This window comes from Pezoporus flaviventris, unplaced genomic scaffold (assembly GCF_033815535.1).
Source record: "Pezoporus flaviventris isolate CSIRO_AGI_PZ_B2104156 unplaced genomic scaffold, CSIRO_AGI_Pfla_v1 ptg000090l, whole genome shotgun sequence".
Taxonomy (NCBI): Eukaryota; Metazoa; Chordata; class Aves; order Psittaciformes; family Psittacidae; genus Pezoporus; species Pezoporus flaviventris.
In genome coordinates this window covers 1195585-1218087 of record NW_026892638.1, presented here as the reverse complement: position 1 = coordinate 1218087, position 22503 = coordinate 1195585, and the positions used below count along the sequence as shown (strand labels likewise).

The 22503-nt window shown below is 40.1% G+C and overlaps 1 protein-coding gene across 7 annotated transcripts in view; it reads right to left on the bottom strand.

Moving 5' to 3' along the window:
* ARHGEF28 (Rho guanine nucleotide exchange factor 28) overlaps positions 1 to 22503 on the bottom strand; it is a 125444-nt gene that overhangs the window by 58129 nt on the left and 44812 nt on the right. For 6 of the 7 annotated variants that reach the window (XM_061475751.1, XM_061475753.1, XM_061475754.1 and 3 more), the window contains 4 exons: positions 21342 to 21522; positions 17918 to 17990; positions 14387 to 14433; positions 12194 to 12254 (listed from right to left, as the gene is read on the bottom strand). In XM_061475751.1, the coding sequence (XP_061331735.1) occupies positions 12194 to 12254; positions 14387 to 14433; positions 17918 to 17990; positions 21342 to 21522 (362 nt within the window). Of the gene's footprint in view, positions 1 to 13; positions 331 to 12193; positions 12255 to 14386; positions 14434 to 17917; positions 17991 to 21341; positions 21523 to 22503 lie in introns of those variants that run through there. The other variant, XM_061475758.1, reaches the window with a different exon arrangement.

The following is a 22503-nucleotide window of genomic DNA, read 5'->3' as shown; positions in this document are numbered from 1 at the left end:
TAGCTTTTTCTACCTGGTTTGGGTGCCCTTCTTCGAATCCTCATTTTAGGTAAGGAAGGCCAAGAGTAATTAAAAGGTGAATCAGAATCTGAGTCCATTTTTGTGCTAAATAAACAGAGAGCAGATTCCCAAAGTTGCACTTTGTTGTTCTCAATAGCAAGTCAAGTCTAAGAATGATGTAAAATAAAGGAATGGACAAAGAAGGATCAAATTGCCCACTAAACACAGGGGAGGGAGAAGCTGTAAATGTTTGCTCTCTTCGGGCGTCCAGGCATGTAGACAGATCAGGCTGCAAATATTACGGCAGTAGCAATGAGGTTAAAGTATGAGAGCTTTGAGTGGAGCTGTTGCATCGTGGTCCACAGCTATTTTAAAGGTCACAGTGTGACAATGAATCATTAACTCACCTCTCAATTTTGATGTAAATGAAAACAATAGGAGTTGAGTAAAAATGAGAAAATACATCTCAAAAGTAAAAAAAACATTGCAAGCTTTTTCAAAACTTTGTTTACATGTTAAAAGTGAGGTTTACAAGGACTCTCAAATTAGGGACAGGCAAATGCTGGAATTAAAGAAGCCAAAGATTAACCGTAAAACTAACAGCACTAATCACTCTGCTGTACCATATATTACTCAGGAGTAATACGCCTCCTCTCAGCACTTACAACTGCAGCAGACCTTGGGATATTGCAGTTGCAAAAGCAGCAATAACCCCGCTCAAAATCTGTTGCTCCCATCTTTCCAGCTCAAATGAGCTTAAAGCTTATGTGTTATAAAGAAAGATTACACTGTCATTAGAGGAGCTCTCTTTCCAATAATATTTAGTCTGAATAGTATTTTCTCCTTCACACAGACAACAACTTAGTGAATCATAAGGACTTTGTAGAGCTGGCACCTTTACAACTCTGGTTCTAACCTCACAGCAATGCACAATACAGCTAGTGACTAATTTACAACAAATCCTCCATTCTTGTACAGTCTCCCTGAACAACTCGTAGGCAATTAGTATTCAGTAGGAACTCATTATCCCTTCCCCCAACATCTTTATGCTATAAAAACTGTATTTTTTTTTAGCAGGCTCAAATGTGGCTATACAAGAGCTAATACAAAAATAACATGTTCACTGTTTCTTAACCAACTCCACCAAACATTTCTTTTAGTTTCCCCACAATGTATGTGGTTTTGTATTCCACATAAAGGAGAAGAGGGAATGTGAATCAGCTTAAATGCCAGTTTTTGGAAGATGATGACATTTGAGCTTGTTAACACTCCTTATTTCACTTCAATTATTTTTCAGGCTTCTAAGGTCTGCAGCGCTACTTCTATATTATGTTTCAAGTGATTCCTCAATCAACATTTCAGTCAAAGATAACAAAGTATTTGTTGAAAGAAAATAATGCAATTCAAATGCAAATTAAATTCAAAACCCATTAGAAAAATATCTATCAGGTTTTCAGGGATAAAATAATTATTATACAAGCACTTCATAAAGCGCACAAAGGACATAAAACACAGTTGAAACACATCATTGTTCTGTCCTCCTTTAACTGAAGTTCTGCCAGCTTTGTTAGGCCTAAAAAGAGTAATTCGCCCCAGACGCTGGAAACCTTAGACTTTCACTTTAAATATTAGACACTCCCATAGACTTTGTTTGATTTATATATACAATTAACAGCCCCAGGGAATTACAACAGACAATGGATGACTGAAAATACAGAGAGGATATAAACCCATGCTTTAAGCATCCACTTCAAAATATCTCCACTCCCTGGAATGTCAGGCTCAAATTGCACTGATAAATCCCCTGGGCATACAGGAACGCAGGTGCTGACATACACCTTCCCACCTGCACACCATCAAGGGCACTCACCTGCCTCCCATCATGAACACAGTTTGAGAGAAAAGGAAAGGATGGAGCATATTTTGTTGGGTAACTTGTCCGCTTAGGAAATGTCTTTCCAAGTGCTCCAACATAAAAGATTTCCTGTCTATGCAGCAATTTTCCCTTCATAAGTGTGCTGTCTCACCCATCGGATGTATTTAATGCCAACTGGAATAAAAGTCATCACTTCAGCAATGTACAAAAGGCAGTGCTCCATGAACAAACAGTTTACATTTAGAGAGAGTATATGTTTTACAGTGCCTTTAAAACATCTCACATCTTTTATTTTAGCAATTATTCTTCTGTTCTGTTTTACGAGAAACGGTAAATTTGGTTTACATCTGTGATAAGTCCATTAGTGCATCTCTTCCCTAAATTGAACAATTTTGGATTTTTTCACTTACATATTCAACTAAAATACACTCACTCCCATTGGTCTTCCTGGACTTCTATTTAGCCCAGCAAGGGTTAACTAGAACCAAACAAAACACTCACAATGCAGAAATGTAGCCCATGTATTTAATGGCATTAAAATATTTTACATGCCGAGACATTTACTTTCCTGAATGACCTCTGTATGCTGCATAAATGTTTTCATTGCTCAGCTATTGCCTGCTCCCTCTCTCAAACTAGCAGCATTTAGAGCATTCTAATACAAATGAGTAATTAAGGATTATTAAATAATTTTTCAACAGCAGCCCTATTACATAACACTCAAGAGAATCAGCTACCAAATTTCTGCTGTAATAAAACCCTGAGCATTACTCCTGCCATTTATCTTTTATTTCTCAGCCAATTTCTTGGGCTTTTCACCGCTTACAACTATCTCCCCTGAATAGGATCTCGCACAGGAATTTGTCAGTGGTAGTCTGAAAGTGCAGATAAATTATCAACCTTAACCCCTGTTTCTGAAGGGTTAATTGAATATCACTCATGTTATTTGCTCTGTTCAGGCCTCATGAAAGGTGGTTTTTTTTCTAGTTTGTAAAACTCCTTTATGCATCCATGAAAGACCTCATGCTGGTTTTCTGCCACAAAGAAGGGCTTTGCCTTAGTCTTTGGCTAAAAATATTTTTCTTCCCCATTCTTGCACTTTGTGGGATGGTCCAACCCACTTTTCACCTGACACTCTTTGTTCCCAAAGTGGTGGCATTTGCATGCAGCTGGCAGAGAGATCTGGCAGCTTATAAGAGAAAAGGTGCTTTCTAGCTGGAAAATATTAACCTTACTTTCTGTAAATAATGTCTTCAATTATGTATACCTAGGTATAGATGTGAAGATAAAGAACAAATAGGGCGGTTGTGTGCGTTACCTAGGGCTAATGCTTTTAAAAAATAATGTAATACATTAAATTCTCTCACCCAATGCTTGCTAAAACATATCCAAATGATATACATGTTTTTCAGAGATATTACAGTCTATTGTCTATTGTCTGAATGTTCCTGCAGCTCATGGCAAGACGGAAGGAAGCAGAGGAATGTCACCAGCATCTGCAGTCTCCATGGAAAGGCACTGTTGCCTCCCCAGCACGCTCAGAGGACAGCCCCACAGCTCCGAGCAAGTGCCAAACACTACTAAACCAGGAGCTGGCAGCTCTCTCCCTCATGCAGATCTCCTTCTGGTCTGGCAGACAACCCCTCTGTGCCCAGCACCCCCTCCCGAGATGGAGAAAGGATGTACACAGGATGTAAAGCTGGGCTGTCAACCCCAGAAACAAGGCTGGAGAGGGTCACTGTTGGACACAGGTTTGGTGAGAGCTGCCTGAACAACGGCTCTGCCAAAACTGCCCTTGCAGTTTGCTCTAGCCAATCATCCCTGATAGCGGATTCCCCCAAGCATGGTTCCACCCCAAGACCTGCAATCATTTCCCTAAGCCACAGAGAAGAGTCCGATAAGGAAAGATGGTGTTGAAAGGGCTAGATGATGATCTCCACCAGCCTCTGTGACCCACAGGCACATGTGGCTTTCCTACCTTCCATTATTTTTACTAATTAAAGCACAACTTCCCACAGAGACAATCAGCCAACAAACATCGACAAAGTATCTGCAGTACCCCACACAATTGTCTTAACAATCATGTTGAAAACTCAGCAAATGTGAATCAAACGCAACTAAAAGCAAAACGCTACCACCAGATCCCACACATCAAGCACCTTCCAGTTCTTAACGCTCTTTACACCTGCACACAACAATGACATGATGGCTGTGCAGAGTGCTGTTAGCAACAGCCTCACAGGTCTCATAGGATGCCTTCTGACATGCATTATCTTTACCACCTCTCTTCTCTACCAAAGACCTGGGTCTTTCTTAAGAAAGTTTATACCAGAATAGTCAGGAGAAACTGCCACATCATTGTTCTCCCCCTCTCCCTTTCCCAAATCACTGATGACCCCATCATTGAAAAACACAGAACTAAGCCCAGATCTCTAAGATCTTGGCAGATGACCTCCCGCACTTGTTTTTATGATCTTCCTTATTGCTAAATTCCTGATGGGTGATTCATTCATTCAGTTTAGCAAACTGGCCCGTTTATTTCCTTATTTTGTGAACCAAGATTTCTTGAGACCTCCCACAAGCAAGACAGCTGTTTGGATCCCAAAAGGTCCAGGGCAGTCACTGCCCATCATCACTGCCCAACATATGACAGTATTTGGTGGATCCCACCTCTCTCACTAGCTCTCCATACTGGATCATCCTGAGGAGAGCAGGGTTGGGAAAGGCAGGGAGTGGGGAAAGGAGGAGGTTCCTGCACTGCACGCTTTCCATTACAAACTCATGAAGGCACAGCTTTCAACAGGATAAGAGATCACTAGTGTTCAGCATCTTCTTCTCACTACCAGTTTGAAGTGCCAGAGTTTGCTCTCCCAGAAAAGCATAGTCCTGGGTGAACTGAGGTATCAAACCTAGGCACATTTTCACATGAGATTAAATGGCCCTGACAACCCTCCTTCTCACACCTCCCCTCATGCAGGTGTTTTCTATTCTTGCATTTAAACAGCTGATGAAAAACCTCACTCACTCTACAGACCCCTTTTCTGTAATGTGTCTCCTATAGATGCTGTGGAGATAAATACCAGAAATATTAATGAAAAATACAAAATAATGACAGGGTACTATAAATTTGGGTCAATTTTTCATTGACTTACTTGTGCAGTTTCTTGGACACTAGCCTGGACATTAACACAGAGCAGCTGCTGCCTTCACAGACACCCTGATGAGAGTGGCAGGCCACCCTACCCATCTCCAAAACCACAGTTCTACACAGACCCCAACGTTTACTGAAACACTACGCAGTCATGGCAGGCTGTAGGAGAAGCAGTCAATTTATCTGTGCCACTTTGTGGATTGCTTTAAGCTAGACTGCCAGTCCAAGAGTTTTTATGCTCCACTGTTTTTACTTGCACATGGATATATCCTTTTACTAACCCCAGACAGAGCACATGGAATCACAGAGCTGCTGCAAATCACCCAGACTGAGAGGAGACCATGCCATCTAAATTTATACTTAACTGCTTATTATTGCCCAGCAAGTATATTTCTAATTACAATGTGAATTATTAAATTAATTAAGGCTGTTCTTTTAATATTTTATTTGAAACTAAGGTGACAACCACAGTTAGAACAGGTGTAGCAAAAATTAAAAAAATCACACTAAAAAATGTCACGTTCACGATATTCAATGGATGATGCAGCATCCTACAGAGAGCTGTTAGGAACACTCACTTCTTGTGAACTATGAACAGTGACTGTTCATAGTGATACTTCTATCTTGTTTCTTTGATAAACTAAAGGAGCAATGTACCTTTAAAAATTTAAGAGAAACAGCTTTACATAACCTATACTCATCCTGGAAGATCCTTGGAGAACACCCACAATATTGAGACGAGGAAGGGCTCAGAGTTTTTACAAAACTGACGCAAAAACATGACCTCTGCCTAGTGCTGACTCAATGCAGCTCCAAAACGTCAGTGGGCCTGCACACTGCATTATCTCAGGCATTGTTCCAGACTCTTCATGTTGCCCAGTTAACTGTCCTACTGTCAGGATTTCACAGTGTTCCTCTGACTCAGATGTTTCTGATCTCTGCTTCATGACTGATTAAAGATTTCTGTCTTCCCTCCCGTCCTTCCTTTTACCCCCATCCCCCGCCTTTGTTTACCACATCATTCACCTGATGTGGTTTAGCATAACAAGCTCATTAGTACTACTTTCATGTGACAGCGGTCAGTATGCCCTGACTCTTGAAGTAACCACTAAGTACTTCCAACAGAGTACATAAAGATGTAATTTGGCTGAATGCTCTCCTTGTCCAGTATCTATTCACATCAAAAGACTAGCTGGGATATGCAGCACAAATGTGGGTGGAAAGCTTGTTGCTTTCTGTCCTGTACCCTGATGAAAAGCTGGCTTGAGTTTATTTGCAAAAGCTTGAGAACACGGGGCTAGAGTCAATAAAAATCTCTTCCTCACACAGTTCCACAGAGGAAAGTGTGAGCCTGAGCAACACAGAGAACGCATGCAACCTCACTTGAAAGCAAACCCAAGTTTGACTTGGGCCTCATTCCTACTGACATTTCACCAATGAAATGGCTGCTGCAGACTGCACCACCAAAAAGTTCATCAAACCCCCATCTCATTAAAAATCAAATTTTCCATGTTTTAGGGAGGACTTCAAGGGAAGGGCTGCCTCTCAAGAAGGAAGAAAGCTGATGTCGTGGTTTAAGCCCAGCTGAGAAGCAGATTCATGTGTGCACTTTCAAGACTACCACTGTTTTCTTCACAATGTATTTCTGGATTATATTTTACATTAAAAGACTAACTTGACATTAGATATATCCCAGATTGTTTATTTATGTTAACATGAAATGAGAACAGGCAGAAGACAGGCAACAGAGATTATTTAAACATCAGGAAATAGCAAGCCTCTTTTTGAAGGATTAGTTTGTTGAGCAAATTTATTTTACATTTCAGGCAGAGGAGGAGGACAAGTTCTGGGAAGCCAGACAGCACATTTGTAACTTGTTCATTTTTCTTTCTGTTTTCCTTTTGAGGTTAACTTGAATTATAATGTCTCAGAAAATCAAGAGCGGAGGAAACTCAAGAAACAAGAACAAGCTTGTTTTAGTGCCTAATGCTGCTTCTTAGAGATTTCTTCACGGCTTTTTAATTGATCCCAGTTCAGCCTCACATCCCAGGAAGATCTTACTTTCCACATCTTCTGTAGCTCTCAACTATTCTACAGTCTTCAGTATTTAGTTGTTTACAGACACTCCAAACAAATGAGAATATGTTTTTTTTTTCTACTGAAATAAACTACTGCCATGTTTAAATATTGTTTAAAGGTTGTTTCTGGGAGGACTGTGACAGATCAACCCCAAGTCCTCTGCAAGGTGCAAGGAACCATGCAAATGATTTGCAGAAGCTGAAGCATCAACATGAAGGTCTCTGAAAGCTGCAGCAAGAAAGGGCAGAGTGCAATTGCTGCAGTGATTAGCTGCAGCAAACCTTCAGCTTTCTTCAGCTATTATTTTCGTCTGCAATTTTCAGACCACCTACTTTTCAAATAATTACAAGTTTTTAGAAAAGCCTCCTTTACTACTAACTGACCTTCCAGAATGTCTTTGGCACAACCAGTCTAAGTATTTGCACATCTCTAATCATCCAAGTATTGCAGTGCCCATTTCTCACCTCACTCTGTCTTTCTTGTTTCAGGTGAAAAACTAACACACTGCGAAAAGACAAGTGACATGCCCACGGTCCTACTGTAAATCTGTTAAAGAGAGAAACTGAAGCAAAGGTCTGTAGCTCCTGGACTAGAGATGCTTCATCAGGATCACCCAACCTTTCTCGAAGCGTACATAAGAGAAAGATAAGATCGAAAGCTGCCAGGAAAAGATAAAAATTACCACAAACAGAAAAGATCTGAATAGTCTTAATCATGAGATACTTGTAACAGTCTCAAATAGGCTACACTCAGCATGTAACTTTTGCTTTTATTTATCAGTAAGTATAAAATTATTGCCTATAGTTCCAATGTCAAAATGGGCACAGTTGACTCAAAACACTTCCAAATGCAAACATGCTGGCCACCAAAAACCAAAAGCAAATGAACACTAAAAGGGAGCCTGCATGTCAAAAACATGACTGCAGTTCAGTACAAAAACTAATCATTTTACAGACTTAACAAAAACTGCACAGAGGTGGGACTCCTGAGAGCAGGACCCTGCTTTTTTCTATCTTAACAAACTCACTTTTTTAAGTCTTGCCAATCAGGGTAAGGAACTCTAATTCAAAAAGAACAAAACATCAATACTGAAACTAGATTTTCCTGCAGATTACAGTGCAGCCCTACTGGTTTACACAGAGATCATTAAGTTCTGTTCCTCAAACTGATCTGTGGTTGAACTGTGATTTCTGTGGAGCCATGAAAATCAAAATGCAGACTCTACTAAAAACGTTTTGTAGCTGCCTGGTCACATAAGGCAAACTGCCAAAAATCTGGCATCAGTATTTTTATCTCTTGCAAAACACGGCTTGTAGAACTTTTTCATCGCTGGCAGAGCAAGTACAATAGATTAGACAGACACCACTAGGTAACTGGCACTGTAACTAAGAGAGCAGGGAAAATATTTTGAAGAAAACACCATCATCCTCCCTTCCTGAAGTATAGGAAACAAACGAACTGTATTTCCTTGGGAGGAAAAACAGGGGTTAGATTTTTATAAAAGAGAAACTTTATAAATGGCCATATGAATATCTTCTTCCCAAAGCAGCTATGCAAAAGAGGAAGGAATTATAAATGTTTAAAAACACATGCCAGCTAACACTGTCACATGCCCAACAGTAACAGCATTCAACTGTCACCTCCTAGACTCTCTCCCAAAATGTACAGGGTTGCTGACTCTGAGGATGACAATGCCTGGCAATAATACATAATATTTCAATATTTTAACATTGTAAGGAAAAAAAAAAAAATCTTTCTTTTTTGTTGCTTTCCATTTTTGTTGCTTTCATTCAGCCACTCCAACTGGATATTGCTTTTGTCTCTCAATCTTTCCAGTGTGTTTTCTCTCAATGAATTAAAAAAAAAAAAAACCTTTTTTTTTTTTTTTCTCTCATAAATGCGAAACAGATCTCTTAACAATTTCCAGGGGATACAGAGAGAGGAGAAAGACTGGCAGGTGTGAACAGCACTGAACTCAGGACTCTCCATAGAACTCCTGTCCAGCATAGTCTAGTATCCTGTTGTGCGCCACAGTTTATTCCTATTTCTTCAATACTTGAATATGGAAACCCCTAAACAATCATCTTCCTGGCTTCTTATTGGCCCATCCCTATCCTGACACTCACAAGGGTGGGACCCCAAGGGCTCTCCTGGAGGATTAGAAGCCTCTTGTGCAACAAATTGAACTACAATTCTCAAAATTGAACTGCAAGATTCAGCTGGTGCCTGTCAGGTCCCAACCCAGTGATGAAGAACACAGGGAGCAAGGAAAACCGTTATGCTTTTAGCATCCTACCGACTGTTGCAAATGCCCCTGCAAATATACTCACAAAACTTTGTTGGCTGTAGGGAGCCAGAATGGTCAATATGCTTGAAAGGAAGGCTGGGGAAGAAAATAGAGAGCAGGAACAGCAAAGCCTTTCCAGGAGCCACTCCTTCCAACCCAAAGCATTCCATGATGAGATTGATTTTTGGTAAAGGTTTCAGAAAGCAACAACCACAGAGAAAAAGAAGTTAGAAGCACAAGTGGGTTGATCTGTACCCATTCAAAGAGCATTCACATTTTCACTCTTAAAAGTCCTCTTTGATTTAGGCTCAAATTTCCAGTGAGCTTCCAGAGTTTGCTTGTTTCTATTCATTCTTCTTCACTCAAACCCCCTTAGCTGTTTTCCCTCTTCCTCTCCCCCACTGACAACCATTTCCATTTCTCTCTTTATCCCCCGCTGTGTGCTCTTCCTGCCAAAAACATCACCATTTAACAACATTGCCAAGCAATTTTTTAAAAAGTAGTTTAAAACAATCCAGGATAATAAAACTGGTATTTAGTCATGCGTTATGAGTCAGGTTAGAACATATACTGATCTTTAAATTCAAATAAACCAATAAAACCAGCTTAAGTCAAGTTATAAATTTCTGGTTGTCACCAAACTCTATTTCCATCCTTCTTCATCCCTCCCCTTCCACCTTTTACTGCATGCCCAATAGCCCACTCACCCCCCCAGCCTACACTTCAGCCCCATCAGATCTCACACACAGTGTTGACTGGCAGCCCCCAGGCCCTGCCGAGGTCAGTAGCAAAATCATATCAGATGTCTGTTATGAGCATTACAGCCAACTTGAGTATGCAATGGGGAGATAGGCAAGGAGAGCCCACAGTCCAGCCAGCAGCGAGTCCATGCTCCAGTCCTTACAGAGAGCAACCGAATTCTCAGTTACAGCAATGTACTTCTAAACCAAGCAGAACCAATTTCACTGCAGCTTTCCCACAAGAAGTCAACTTCTTAAATGTACTACACGGTAATTAGAATTTAGGGGAGAGACAGAGGGATGGTTTTTTTTCAGGTAAGAGGTAAAACAGGATTTTTCTTGGTTTAATATTAACTGAGCCTGTGCTTGGGACAAAAGTATTTATATATACATGTATATGTACAGATAGATGTGTATCTACATGTTCATATCCATATTTAGAATTATCAGTCATACATACATAAGATCCTAAGAAAATATATTTAAATAAAATTTTAAGCACCTAAATCTTGTTTGAAGTTGTACGCAAATTCACCACTTTTTTTTACCCCAAAGCTCCTCTAAGAATCTATACTCAAACACTCCTAACAGTAGGAACCATGGCCAAAATTGCTTGCTTGTTGTCTGCAGAGGACTCAGGATCTGCTACAGCTGCCCATCCAAGCACCAGAGAGGAGACTGAGCTAGTCTGAAGCCAGAGAGCTTGGTTCCTGTTCCAGCTGTCACAAGCAGCACTGCCTTAGAAGGAAAAGGCTTTTCAGAACTAAGAGAATCAGCTATAATTTCAGGGTGGAGAACTTCACCCTGTCAACTTTCAAGCTACCTTATGTTCCTTCCAGATGGTATAAGTGCAGCAGAGACTGTAGCAGATGTGATTTCAGATTAGCAAACCATAATCCCTCCCCAATGGCTCCACACCCTCCTACGCTGAGATACAGTCCAACACTTTGGTTTCACTTGACAAAAAAAAATTTTATCGTATGGGTAGTAACATCTCATGTACATGCACTGCATTACTGAGCAAGACAAGGACTGCTATGCTGTCCTATGCTCAAAAGCACTGAAGTCAGGATAACTGTGAATACTACTATGTTTGCTAATACTCACAATTCCCTTAAGGAGCTTTGGTAACCCTTGGATGGGAGAGTGAGACAAGCACTTACATGGCTGAAGTACAGGCATTTGGCATAACAGTGACTAGAAAAATAGATAACTAGATGAATTAATCTATGTTATTAATTCATTAATAACATAATTGCTGAATTATAATTGAATGAGGTTATTAAAATAATCTGCCAGCTTCTTACGTTACAACTGTGCCTCTTGAGTTTACATCAGTTCATTCTCCTCTAACAAAAACCACCCCCATTCATGCACATATATCCTCTCCCTTTCTACACACAGACTGACACTTCATTTTGCAGCCACCAAAGTCTGCATATGGACTGTCTAAATGCCACCATCTGGGCTGCTCTTTCTGAGCTCAGCACTGGACCACAGGCAGATGATGCCATCCTGGTTGTCTCTGCCTGGCACAGCAGCTCCCACTGGCAGAGCTTAGTTACTCGTTGTCTTTTGCTGTGCTTTTCATGAGCCTATGTTTGCAGATAGTTCTTGCAGCTTTCCCCAGACTTGAAAAAACTGACCCTCCCATTTGAGTTTCAATCTCTAAATGTACTGCCTAGTGCAACTGGCTATATTCCTCTACCAGCCCCACAACTAACCATTCTGCAATCTAAACATTTCTACATGCTTCTTTTCACCTTCAGTCACATGCTGTCTCTGTCAGAAATTATTTTCAAGATTATTGCTCCTACAACAGTTAGTATACTACTGAAAAATCCTATGGTATGATACTGCTGGATACACCACCCTTCTATGCTAGTGATGCTTCAGAAGAAGTTCTCTCTCTGACACAGACCAAACTGATCTTCCGCCAAGCTAGGCCACAGTGTCGGTGACCTTCACCTGTTTTAAAGAAACTGCCCTATGAGTATTTGGCATCACATTAGTATACATCAACAGCTTTTGGGAAATCAAAATTATTAATTATTTCTTACCTATACCCGAAAGGACATGTTCTTCATTTTCTTTAGAAGGAACCATGGAGTCTAGGAAAGGCTAGAAACAGAAAACTTGAGCTATAACTTTGAAGACATTCGTGCTTAGTTGTAAGCTGTGCTATAGGCTTTCAGTATTCAGTTCAAACACTATCAAGCAGCAGTCACTTTCTTTTATCCATTTTAATAAATGCAACAAATACAGCATACTACTCCCAGACTCTAACATTAACCCTATAGGCTCAAAATCTAAACACAACTGAAGAGGACACCAAACAATAAATCACTTCCCATGCAAACTCCAGTTTTCAGTCTGTTCTCCTCTTACAAAGTTTAACAGTGCCCTGACTACCCAATATACAGTGTTTTGCAGGAAAGAGCAATGTATTTCTAAGATGCCTCCCTAATGCCAGAGTTGTTCACACCCGTAGATATATCCTAGCTAAGTTCATTCTTTATAGTCAATTATGGCCTTTCTGAAGATCAAAACAAGAGACAGTCAATATGGTAACAGAACCTTTTCCCCTCAGCAAAACTTGTAAACTGCAACACTCTGCCCCAACATACGTTTTCAACATAGATTCCAAAATGCATGTGTACTGCAGAGATATAATTCTGAGATTATATAATTACAACAGTAACAATCCCAAACAAATGGTCAAACTTCTGCACAGCTGGCAATTATAAAAAAAATTTAAAAAAGGCATCACTTCTGTAATAATGACCTAACAAAAGTGGTTGTCCAACAACATTCCACTAAATTCAGATGTTATTAATATCAGTAGACATTAGCTATTATTACTAGCTACTATTACTACTATTACTACTACTAGCTAGTAGCTATTATTACTACTACCACCTATCACCTTGTTCTGGGTTCATCAGTAGCAGTCATTTTTCTCCTTCTTAGTAGCTGGTGCAGTGCTGTGGGTTTGACTTTCAGCCTGGGAACAGCGCTGATAACACCGATGTTTTTAGTTGTTGCTCAGTAATGTTTACTCTGACCAAGGACTTTGTGAGCCTCATGCTCTGCCAGGGAGGAGGGGAAGCCGGGAGGAAGCAGAGACAGGACACCTGACCCAAACTAACCAAAGGGGTATTCCATACCACAGCACGTCATGCCCAGTATATAAACTGGGGGCAGTTACCCAGAAGGCGCAGATCACTGCTAGGGTCAGGCTGGGTATCGGTCAGTGGGTGGTGAGCAGTTATATTCTCCTCCCTTGTTATTTCCCTTCTCATTATTATTATTGGTGGCAGCAGCAGTGATTTGTGTTATACCTTAGTTACTGGACTGTTCTCATTTCAACCCGCAGGAGTTACATTCTTTCGATTCTCCTTTCTATCCCTCCAGGAGCCGGGTGAGGGGAGGAGGAAGAAGGGCGTGGTGGGGAGTGAGGGAGCGGCTGCACGGTTCTGAGTTACTGGCTGGACTAAAACCATGACACACCTTTATCAGATTTGCCAGATTTTTTGCCAGATGTTTCTCACAAAATGAACCATCATTTTAGCTTCACACCCACTTGAGCTAGTTACCTACCTCCCGCTTTGAAAGGTGATAAAAAAAACACTGAGCAAAGGTTTTCTGTTTTTGTAAGCAGATACATATAAATAAAAGGCAGAATAGAAGACTAGAGATCAAATACAACTGACTAACCATTAATGAGACTTCTCACAATATTTCTCCCCTCCAAAAGCTGTTAGATACCTCCATGTAAATGACAATGGGAACTGTCATATGTTTTACATCAGGCATTTTTTCCAGTTAAGACAAGTTTAAGACTCATAGTTACCCACAAAATCTCTCTCGGAGACTAACTCCTCAGATGTAATGAATCATGCTATCTTAAGGATGACGCTTGGTCAAAACAGGCTGTGCTCCCCCCAGACTGGCAGGCAGCTGAACGTCCAAGTGCACTAAGGTTCACCGTAAATGCAAGAGCTGTCTGGTCCAAAAGCACAGCTTGGTTCTCCAACCCAGCTTTCCAGCCCACAACCACATTAACAGATTCTTTCAAATAATAATCATCTCCGCATGTAACTATTCCCACAGGAGAGGAATGGGCAGGAAATGTTGTCTGGTAGGCATTAGTCACCTTATTTAGTTGTTAGCTCTGAGAGGTGCTCAGATAGCCAAGCAGAGGTTGCTGCTTCTCAACCTAAACAAAGTTTAATATAAAGAGAAACCCATACCTTTGTATCGTCCTGGGACAATTCACTATATGCCAAGTTCACAGGACCTGTAAAAGCGAAGATTCTTGCCTTTAGTAACAAGCAACGTCAATTTGGGTCTGCTGTGGTTGCTGCTGCTGGTCACTTTCATTTTTCAAATAGATGGGGGACATAAGGGGCAGGCAAGTCAGACCAATGGATATGGGCAGCCCATGTATCTCCCCACAGCAGCGTTTCCATGGGCAGTGTGAAAGCTGGATGCACAACAGTGCTATGTGATTGTCACACTTACGTCCAGGCTAGGCAAGCACCACGATTTCTCAGCCAGCTGCTGATTAACCCCCACAGACTCAGAAAATCGTTTGCCATTCCTCACACCAGCTCTGCAGAGCAGCTGTGCTCTGCTTTTCTTCTGCAGGGCTTTCATGTGTGTTTTTTTCTAATGGTTCTGTCCCATGCCTGTTGGGAAGACCACAGCATGTGCAAAACAAGGAACACACTTCGCAAGTTTTGCCCAGACACAGCCTCAAGGATTGTGAATGAGCAAACAGGAGTTACCTGGCTATAGGAATGCAAATGAACACAAGCATCACTTAGGCTTCCAGGAGCCTCATTCTTTAGTGAACATATTTTAAATAATAATAATTATACAGCCTGAGTTATGCTGGTAAATATGTTTTATTTTATATTGAATCTCCCAACTCAAGCTTCACATCTGTTCCAAGATACATGAATCCCCCTCTGTTCTCAAGCTGCAGCAAATAGTTGAACTAAGTACGGTTCAGCAGCCAGTATAGGGTGGTTTGGGGGACTGTCTCAAGAAATGTGGGGGTTTGGGACCTCTGTCCTTTCTTGGTATTGCACAATGTCTATACTTGAGTTTAGAAAAAAGAGCTGCATCAATGTATCTTTGGAAAAACAATTCAAAGATATCTGCCTATTAACGAGACCACACAATCTTCAGCAACAATTCAGCAACCCTACCTAACCTGCAGGTCTCTGAGACACCAAGTTCTGAGGTGCTATTATGGGCCCACTGCAACCAGTACACCTGATGTCCCTCACCCGAGTAGTGCCACTTCATGCTGGCAGGAGTCAGGACTGAGTCCTTGTCGATTAGAATCTTGATCATTTTTAATTAATCCACCTTCTTTAATTAACCTTCTGCAGTAGTCACATGTATACCTCCCCTTGCATTGTAACAATCACAGAACACAAATTCACTAGTGCCATCAAACAAAGCATTCCAGGCACTGCTTTTCAGCTATAAGGAACAGAATATTTCTCCTATAACTGTAACTGCAGAAAATTTCTTTAAAAACTTCAATAGGAAAAAAAATTCAGTACTGCCATATAACTGGCATTATTATTATTATTATTATTATTATTATGTTATTGTTATTGTTGTTAGTATTATTACTCAGTCTCACAATACTCAGAAATAAAAAGCTGTTTGCTCAATACCTAAGAGTATTCAGTCAACTCATGGGCATGGAATTTCAAGGTCAGAAAACAGAAAAAAGCACAAACTACTGAATTAGGCAAAATAACATCTATTTCACCTTTTGTTCTGGATCCCTACTGGATAATGTATCACTCCATGTATTTGAATTTAATTAAGTTGGTATGGGAGATTCACTGCTAAGCTAGTAGCATCATCTTACACTGACCCACTGCTTTCATATGACAGCATTTCACATGAAACAACATAATGCTACAGCAACCTCCACTCGATAATAGCCCAGGGCTTCTGATAGCACTGTGTTTTAAAAGTTCATTTACCTTGACTCTAGGTCCACCCAGAAGTGAGCATTTACTACTTCTTGGAATAGCAGCAGTTTTAAAATCTGAGGGGGATCCTTTCATGACATGAATGAGCCAAATTAATGTCTTAAGCTTAGCAGTCATTTTATAAAGGAATACACTGAATGCAACCGAGATGTAGTAAAAAGTATTCTGTCAATCATTTCATATCACTTCTGCTTCTAGTAGCAATGATTTTAACTCTGTCTTGAAAATGCTGGCAAATGGATAGTGTAAGACAGCCTACTGGCCACCAGTAGCAATCATTCATGATTTTTCAGTATCTGGATGTGGTGGTGGTTAGTGAAAGAGGTAAAAAAAAAAAATAAATTGAAAAAAAAGTCTCATTTATAGAAACACGGTAACCAATAACAATATCAAAACCCAAGCAGATTAAAAACATTGCTGCTCACCAGTGTACAAACAGTAGTTATAGGTTCCTGATGTCTACAAGTACCTAACACAGAATGCAAAGCATGCAAGCATGATTACTACAGCGTGTTTGTATATACGTCCTGCATACTGCCAAAACATGGCATATTTTGCTTCTTGCTGCTGAACTACGGGTATTTTTTTTTTAAACACTCACAAGATAACTCTGATGCATAAAAGCACAGAAGTATGAAACTTCCATTGAAAACAGAAATAGGTAGATATGCCTATGCCAGTATCTATGTCAAGTATCTTTGGTGTAAAGGGGGGATGAGAAACTTTACAATCAGAATCCAAAATGAAACTAGATGTCCTGAAGTGGTGATTCTCCCTCTGGACAACCAATATCCACTGATGTTCATTACCTGCTTGTGCCAAATTTGCCATAATTAAAACTGCTTTTAGTGAAAAACACCAAAGTAATTATCACCGATAAGTTGTACTGCCCAAGCTACTGCCACATATAGTGCTACCAATCCAGGCCATGCATTTTCTATCCCTGAGGAGGAGCACAAAGATCATGCTGGGGAGATGACTACCCAGAGGCAATGTTTGCATACTGCATCAGCAAACTAATTCACAAACCTTGTATGGTAAATTGCCACTTACACTTAAAATAACAGATGCATAGTTTGCAACTACTAACAACTGCTTATAATTTCTCTATAAATTTCCCTTATAATAGCAGAATGCTGCTGGAAACATTGGGTATAAAACTCCCTTTTCCAGAACTAAAAAAGGCAGCCTACATGTTTAAACAAGAGCTACATGACACCTATGTCCCCATTTTATTCGTTCATGTAAAAGTTTCTAGCAGTTGCCACCTGCAGTCCTCACTAAAATATTGAATGTCTAATGGGAACATTTCCACATTAAGAATTCTGGACTGGATCCCAAAAACTATTCATACCAAATGTTATTTTGCTCCTATCTTTATCAACTTGTTTGGCTTTACTGCATTTTGCAAACTGGAGTGTTCATTCAGTTAAACACTGCCCTCTCCTGGAAATTTCTGACATTTTTCTGTCACTTAAAATAAGTAGACTTATTTCTGGTCACTACAAATGACATACTATTTTGTGCACATTTTAGTCTGACATGGAAAAGATACACTCTGTAGGGAGTATCACAATTTACACAACTCTTAGTGTATTTCACTGTAGTCTACTTACAGGTTTCTAGTGTCATGAAACATGATCTTCCTGAATAAATAAACAGTATCTGAATTTGTGCCAACTTTCTAAAGCTTTTAAAGTCTGCAAATTATGGAATAAAAACTATATTATGGAATTAAAATTATGGAATAAAAAACTGTACCTTCTGCATGGCTTGTTGTAGTGCAGGGAATTTTTGGACCTTCCATCATCTCAACTTGGTTTGAATTAATACTCTATTAAAAAAAAAATCAAAATTACAGTAATTGTATTTGATGTATATGACATTTATCTGAAAACTCAAAAACAGTATCAAAGACTAGCAAACAAATACGTTATAAGCAATACTAAAATGACTGAGAGAGATTTCACAGAGTATTTTATCGGTTACCCTCCAAAGGAAACCAGTAGCAATTCCTCAAGAGGGAAACTGGTAAAATATTTTTAATTGCAGATGAGAAATTACCTCCTGGTTACAATACACAAGGAAGCCAAAGGATAAGATTTAACATTTACAATGCATTGTTTATAACCTCCTTCTCTATAACAGCAGCACAGCAGCTTTGCGTAACAGCTCTGTTGAGAAGTCTGGTTAACCTTGAGAGCATCTCTATAAAGCAAGAAATTTTGATGGGTGGGCAATAGAAAGAACCTAAACCAGGACTAAACACTAACTACGTGGTAAACCCATTTGGAATCCAGGAGCTGCTCCCTCTCTGCATCCGTGGCCCCTGGCTGGGCTGACCCCCTCACTCAGATAAACACACTGACTAATGACTCCTGCTCAAGAGGAAGAGGGGGCTAAGATCTAATGCCTTATTTTAGCACCTTCAAAGAATATAAGCAAAGGGTGTGGAGGAGAGAATGTCTCCTTTTGAGTAGTTTCATCTACAACTCTGCTTGCTTTTAGTTTTTTCCTTCTAGTCAGGCGGCTGTGTATTTGCCATCTACCAGAGCAACAAATGGAAAAGAGGCATGGTAACCTGAGTATGAAAGTGAAGGATGACTCTAGGCAGAATATTGCAGCCAAACTGATTTGAAAGCAGTCAAGCGAGCTATAACCCCCACCTTAGTGGGGATAATTACATTTTTCACTGCTCCTCTGTTTGTGTGTCAGACTGCTTCCTACTCCTATACCTGCCAGGCAGAAATAAATCAACTGCTTCCAGGGCAACTATGTCTGCCCACCACCAGGCAACAAAATTACTGACACTATCATAAGTTATCTTGATCATTTTGGATGATTATCCTGGTTCAGCCTTTTTTATTTTTTTTAATACCCTGACACTATTTCACATGTGTCCATTACTCCCGGATTTCTTTTCCTCTCACAGAGTGCCTCTCCCCTGCACTGCCTGTGCTGTCTCCAGCAACAGAGACAGTCAAATGGATCACCTCCACATGCTGCTTAGGGCTTTGCTAGAGGTGCATGATGAACCATGCAACCTCACTGATGGGTGCTGCTACCACCACTGCAGTTTCTGTCCCAAGGAGGTTCCACAGAGCTCAAGCAATTCCACACTCTTCCTCATCATTTCCAAAAATCTCTCCTCTGTATTGCCTAGCACAGCCACAAAACCTGTGGGTCTACACCTTTTAAACTGCAGAGCCCCTGCAGGTCTCCAGTGAGAGCATGGCTCCCGTATGGGTAACTATCCTACTGACAAGTTGTTTAACTTTTCCATTACTCATTAGACTTATAAGGATTGGTTAAGGGACTAAGAACCCACAGAGCAGGGACTAAAAAACGTATTTGAGAAAGATTGGGATTTTTTTGCATGAATAAATGCAAAAACAGTTTGTGCTGATCCCTAGGTCATGCACTGACGCATACAAATACAGTGCTGCATGCCACCATAACTGAGACAAATCCCTTCTCTTTAGTCCATGTCTGATGCAAGCCTAAAATAGCAATGTGGTCATTTGTGCAGTCTCAAGATACAATAAACTAGATGTACAGTCTTAGTCTGCTGTTGAATACTCCAGTACAGCAATAAATTCTACCTCTATTTTAAAAAGACTATGTATCATGAAATTTCTAATGCTATCTTATGCTTTGTATCCAAGTAAGGGCTGCAAGTCCAAGAAAAAAAACAATTTTACCTTACCCTTTGCACGTAATACATAGACTAAACGTGACACTTTGATCATCCCCCCAGTCTAAACGTGACACTTTGATCATCCCCCCACATATCATCAATTCAGGATGATCTCAGATTATGGGAAATGAACTAAACCATGTGATATTCCCAATTATTCTGGCTTATTTCTGCTTTATTAAAAATAGTGTGATATTCACACTGGACAGGTCTCCACAATGGAGGATCTAGACTGCTGCAAGTAGAGGAATAAGCAAAAGGCAAACCCACACGTGAAAGGTAGTAGCTTTTTCCTGAAAACACCAAGAAAAGAATTTTGAAGCCTTTAAACAATCTTTGTCTCTGAGAGCCCTGCAAACATCTACCACACCACACTTTCTCTTGCTATTTCAAAGACTGAAAAAAGAACAAGGATTTGATGAGTGCAAGAAAGAGTCAATGATACAAATAACAATGCATTCTTTATTACAGACTTGGGTTTGCTATTGAATTTAGTATTGTTTCCATGGAAAAGCTACACACAAACGGCAGGTATTCTGCAAGCTACAAACACAGAAGAACTTCTTTGTATTTGAACAAATCAAAATCTTGGCAGTGTAGATACACAAGATTATACATAAGGTCTATATAATACATCACACCTTAAGTTTTTGTGTTAAAGATAACACATGGATCACACTCTAAACTAAAAAAAAAACAACCAAAACCATACAGAATGCAAAAAGACAACCCAAGGAAAATCAGCATCCAAGTATGAAAGCATAACTTAAGCATGGAAAGTAAAAGATTTTAAGACCAGGAAAAAAAAAAAAAAGCCTATTTTTAGTGTGGTTTTATTTCACTAATTTTATATAGTCATGTATTATCAATCTAAAACCATAAGTGAGCACCTGCACTGTTATTAAAGCTCATGTGATTTCAAGTGTTTTCCTCTTCACAGAAATTGAGAGGCATCCTGAAGAATACCACAGCAGTGCTCTAGATACCTTACAGTAAAATAAGACCTTCTAAGCCATAAGTAAACTCTGTAGCAAAAGCCTGCACTCTGTATTTCTGCTGTAAATGATACAGTGGGGTTGGCTCTTGATAAAGGCTTCCAGGCATTACACTATTAGACAAAAGAACAGAATTAAATTATATATTTCAAAGTACCAATGTGAATACAATGGCAATGCAATTAAAGACATACAGACTGCAGGAAAGGTTCACTGTAGAGTCCGCACTGATTCACAAACAACCTGGGAGGTAAAGGAGGCTTTGATAAAGTGCTCAACAGCTCTTATCCTCCAACTTCACACACACAGTGTGCTACACTTACACAAAGTAGAAGCCCACAACAGTAATCCTGTGATTACGCTGGCCATTAGTGACAGAGGCAGCTTAAACTGATAGGCTACTCAAGAAAAATAAATCCTGCCTAAACAGTCTATAGTTGGAAATTACTGAATAAAATCTCCGGACAATCCCCTGAGCTACACAGGTATTTACCTGGTAAAGAAGAGGTCTGTCCCAGAAGTATTTTCTGAAGAGCTTAATGTCCGACTCCAGCAAGTGCTGTGTGGTGTGGCTAAACGTCAGTGTCAGAGCTCCTGATGAATGAATAAACTGCATACAAGCACCCTCACTGATCTCCGCTCTTGAAATGTCAAGCGAGTGACTGCCCTGGAAACTGGAACAACATACAATTTAAACCAAAGCAGATGCTCTGCGCACAGATAGAATGAAAGCACAGCCACAGCAAGGTTCTGTCTCGTCTTTGACACATCCCAACAGGATCTCAATGTACCTGCTGCAAAAAACAGAGGCAGAAAATCTGAAACACCCACCAAAAACACAGCTGGGCAAACAATACTTACCAGTTACTCTGTTCAGGCCTAAGAACACACAGCTCCTTCTAGCCATCAGCAGGAAATAATTGTCAGCACTAGATGGTTACTCATTAGTAAAATAAGCCACAAAAGCAAGCCTTGACAACACCTATTTCTCCTAAATTAGCAATAGTACCTTTTCGTGTTAACCTTGCCATATATAGCAGTAGGACACAACTGGCAGCTAGCAGGTTTTTTATCCCACAACTGTGAAGAACATAAAGTATCTCAAGAGAGCACAGCACTGTCTGTATGTTACAAAGAATGAGACATTCATTAGGATAACATACAAGAACATAATGTACTGTACGAGTGTTCAAGAGGTTTTTCTCAAACTGAAGTACAGGTTAAGTCTCACATAAAGTATAAAGCTGCATGGAGCCAGAACCAAAAGAGCCACATACCAAATAAAAATGTAACCCAGTTCTTGCATATTTCTATTTACAAATAAAAGCCGACAGTGAGAAGGGGCAACTGATGCTGAACATTTCATACTCCAAGATACACACATATACCCCACACAGCTCCTCAGGTCCATATATACGAAACTCCAGACAATTTAAATGTTCCAGAAATTACTTCAAGTCATTTATCAGTGTGGCAGCTCTCTGGCAAAATAGTCATAGCTGCAGCACTGGGTTTGCTGCAGCCTATCCACCCATATGGATACGATATCCATCCATCTCTTATCCATCCATACCCAAGCTCTACACAGGTCACAAAGTATGCTGAATTTCTGTGAAAGTAAGGTCCTGTGGTTCTGTTTACATATATTTATAAAA